Raw genomic sequence first — 2,285 nt, forward strand, 5'->3', positions numbered from 1 at the left:
AAAAGCTGCAGAGGGGGGGACATGCTCAGTCCGTCACCTGAGGACCCAGGAAGGACGCACCATAACCATAGCAGTACGCTTTTATTCACACTATAGTTCAATAATAAAGGAATGACTAATCCTAAAAACAAACTAGAGATTCAAAGCCGTGGTTTCAGATACACAGAACAATTCATCGGTTTATTAATCCTGCAAGATGATTGGTCGCGAGATTTGGAAATTCATCAACTCACAAAAAATGCATTTCATTGGTCCAAACATTTGAAATATTTGGACCAATGAAAAGCAGCGGCATGTATGACCTCATCCAGAGGCGGCTGGAATAGCCTCTATTTCCTTTACCAGACGAGCCAAAGGAAACATGTCTGCGTGATCCTGCTGACCAGATTTGGTACGACTTTGATTCATCAGTTAACTCTGCGAGACGTAAAACTAACCAAGAATGGGATATAGGCCAGCTGCTGTGATTGGCTAAAAGCGCCACTAGGAGGCGTAATCAGCTCCTGAACCCCTGATGGATGCTGGTTACTGTCCATCACCTGGTAACGCCACGCTGATGACCAGCCGCTTTAGGCTCATTTGCAGCCTGCTGTGTGAAGCGTGTTTGATTCAGAACAGTCGAAAAGTTATTTTCTACCGTTTCAGACAAGAACTTTTCTTTAAATGGTTCTATAGAAATCCAAGAAGTGATACATTTACTGTAAAATTAAGCCAAATCATCCGGTTTGATGATGGTTCCATTTCCTATAAACAGTCAGTCCGCTCCATCAACAACGTTGATGCACTGGAACTACGCTGTGTAACCTTTGATTACTTCCTGGTTTATGGGCCAATCACAGGAGAGTTCCCAGGAATCCAGCCAGAAGAAGCCCCTGACTCATAATGCTACGTTCAGACCGCGAGCAGCAGAAGCAGCAGGTTTACAGGCAAAGTCAATGCTTGACGCGCATCAAGGCGCAGCTAAACGTCCTGCAGCGCGTTCTGAGCGCCTCATTAACTTGTGAGCATCTGAGGCGCGTCACCGCGCAGCTAGAGCAGCAAAGAAGCTTCAGCCGCGCATCAGATCTAAACCTGTAAACTTGTGTTTGACTCACAAACGTTCTGCTTTCTGTTGTTCAGGGACATGAAATCAGAGTCAGACCAAACAAATCAGAACCTGAAGATGATGAGTCCTCAGAGGTCAGAGGTCACCTAGCAAGGCTCATAGGGAAGTGGAGATCAGCTGACCTGCTTCTGCAGAGCTTCCTCTCTCCTCCTGGAGATGCAGAGGGCCTCTTTACTTTCCTGCAGCTCCTTCAGCTGCTGCTGCAGGTGCTTCATGGCCACCTGTCAGGAGATGCAGAGCAGAGGCAGTGAGCTCCGTTCCTGCTGTGCTGCAGATGTTGGGCTGGATGGAACCGGTACCTCCTGAGTCTGGAGCTTATTGCTCAGTTCTGCCACCTTGGATGAGGAGTGCTCCAGAGCATGGGCGGCACGCAGGCGGTCCAGAACCCTCAGGTGCTCCGCCTTCATGGAGGACAGCTGCTCCGCAGAGCGTTCCCTCAGCCTGCAGCAGAGCGTCCCAGCCTGCTGGTTAGCCTCCTTCTGGAGGTGAACATGGCGTCAGAGGCAGGATACTCACCTGGACAGCTCCTCCTCTGCCCGAGCAGCTCTGGCCTGCAGCTCCTCCTGATCCTTCTCACTCTGCAGCTGAAGCTGCTCCACACGCTCCCTCAGAGCCTCGTTCTCCTGCAGCACCTCGGAGATGTGGCTTCCTACCAGAAGGTGGGAGAAGGTCCAGAGATCAGTCCACAGGAGCTCTGCTTCTAAAAGCATCGCAGCATCAGACAGTTTAGTCTTCTTCATGCACAGATCAGACATTAGATCAGGAGCTGTGGTCCACCAGAGGCTGCTTCTGGTCCAGAGGAGCATCTCCTCCCTTCACAGTCCTCATTTAGCCAGGGACCGGTTCCCAACCAGGGGTACTGGTTCCACATTTAATAATTTACTTCCCAGATAAAGGAATACCAGTAAACAGGGCTGGGATGGATTCATCTCTATAGGGACCGAAATGCAAAATTAAACTAGACAGGTGTAGCAGTGGTTAGCGCGCACCACCCATGTACAGAGGCCTTAGTCCTCCACGCGGCCGACCCAGGTTCCAATCCCACCTGTGGTCCCACCTCCCCCTCTCTCATCCCCCCTCTGCTGTCAGCCTACTGTCAGAAAAAAACTCCCCCCAAAAAAGAAGTTGCTGTAATAATTCTATTCAGTTTATTTCTATAGCTCCAATTCACATCATGTCA

The 2,285-nt window shown here is 50.0% G+C and overlaps 1 protein-coding gene across 10 annotated transcripts in view; it reads right to left on the bottom strand.

Moving 5' to 3' along the window:
- Positions 1–2,285, bottom strand: part of LOC107095450 (centrosomal protein of 162 kDa-like) — a 38,024-nt gene that overhangs the window by 3,436 nt on the left and 32,303 nt on the right. For all 10 annotated transcript variants that reach the window (XM_015391560.1, XM_015391562.1, XM_015391555.1 and 7 more), the window contains 3 exons: positions 1,622–1,754; positions 1,405–1,546; positions 1,228–1,326 (listed from right to left, as the gene is read on the bottom strand). In XM_015391560.1, the coding sequence (XP_015247046.1) occupies positions 1,228–1,326; positions 1,405–1,546; positions 1,622–1,754 (374 nt within the window). The remainder of the gene's footprint in view (positions 1–1,227; positions 1,327–1,404; positions 1,547–1,621; positions 1,755–2,285) is intronic.

The sequence above is a fragment of the Cyprinodon variegatus genome, unplaced genomic scaffold, assembly GCF_000732505.1.
Source record: "Cyprinodon variegatus isolate N-32 unplaced genomic scaffold, C_variegatus-1.0 Scaffold547, whole genome shotgun sequence".
NCBI classification, from domain to species: Eukaryota; Metazoa; Chordata; class Actinopteri; order Cyprinodontiformes; family Cyprinodontidae; genus Cyprinodon; species Cyprinodon variegatus.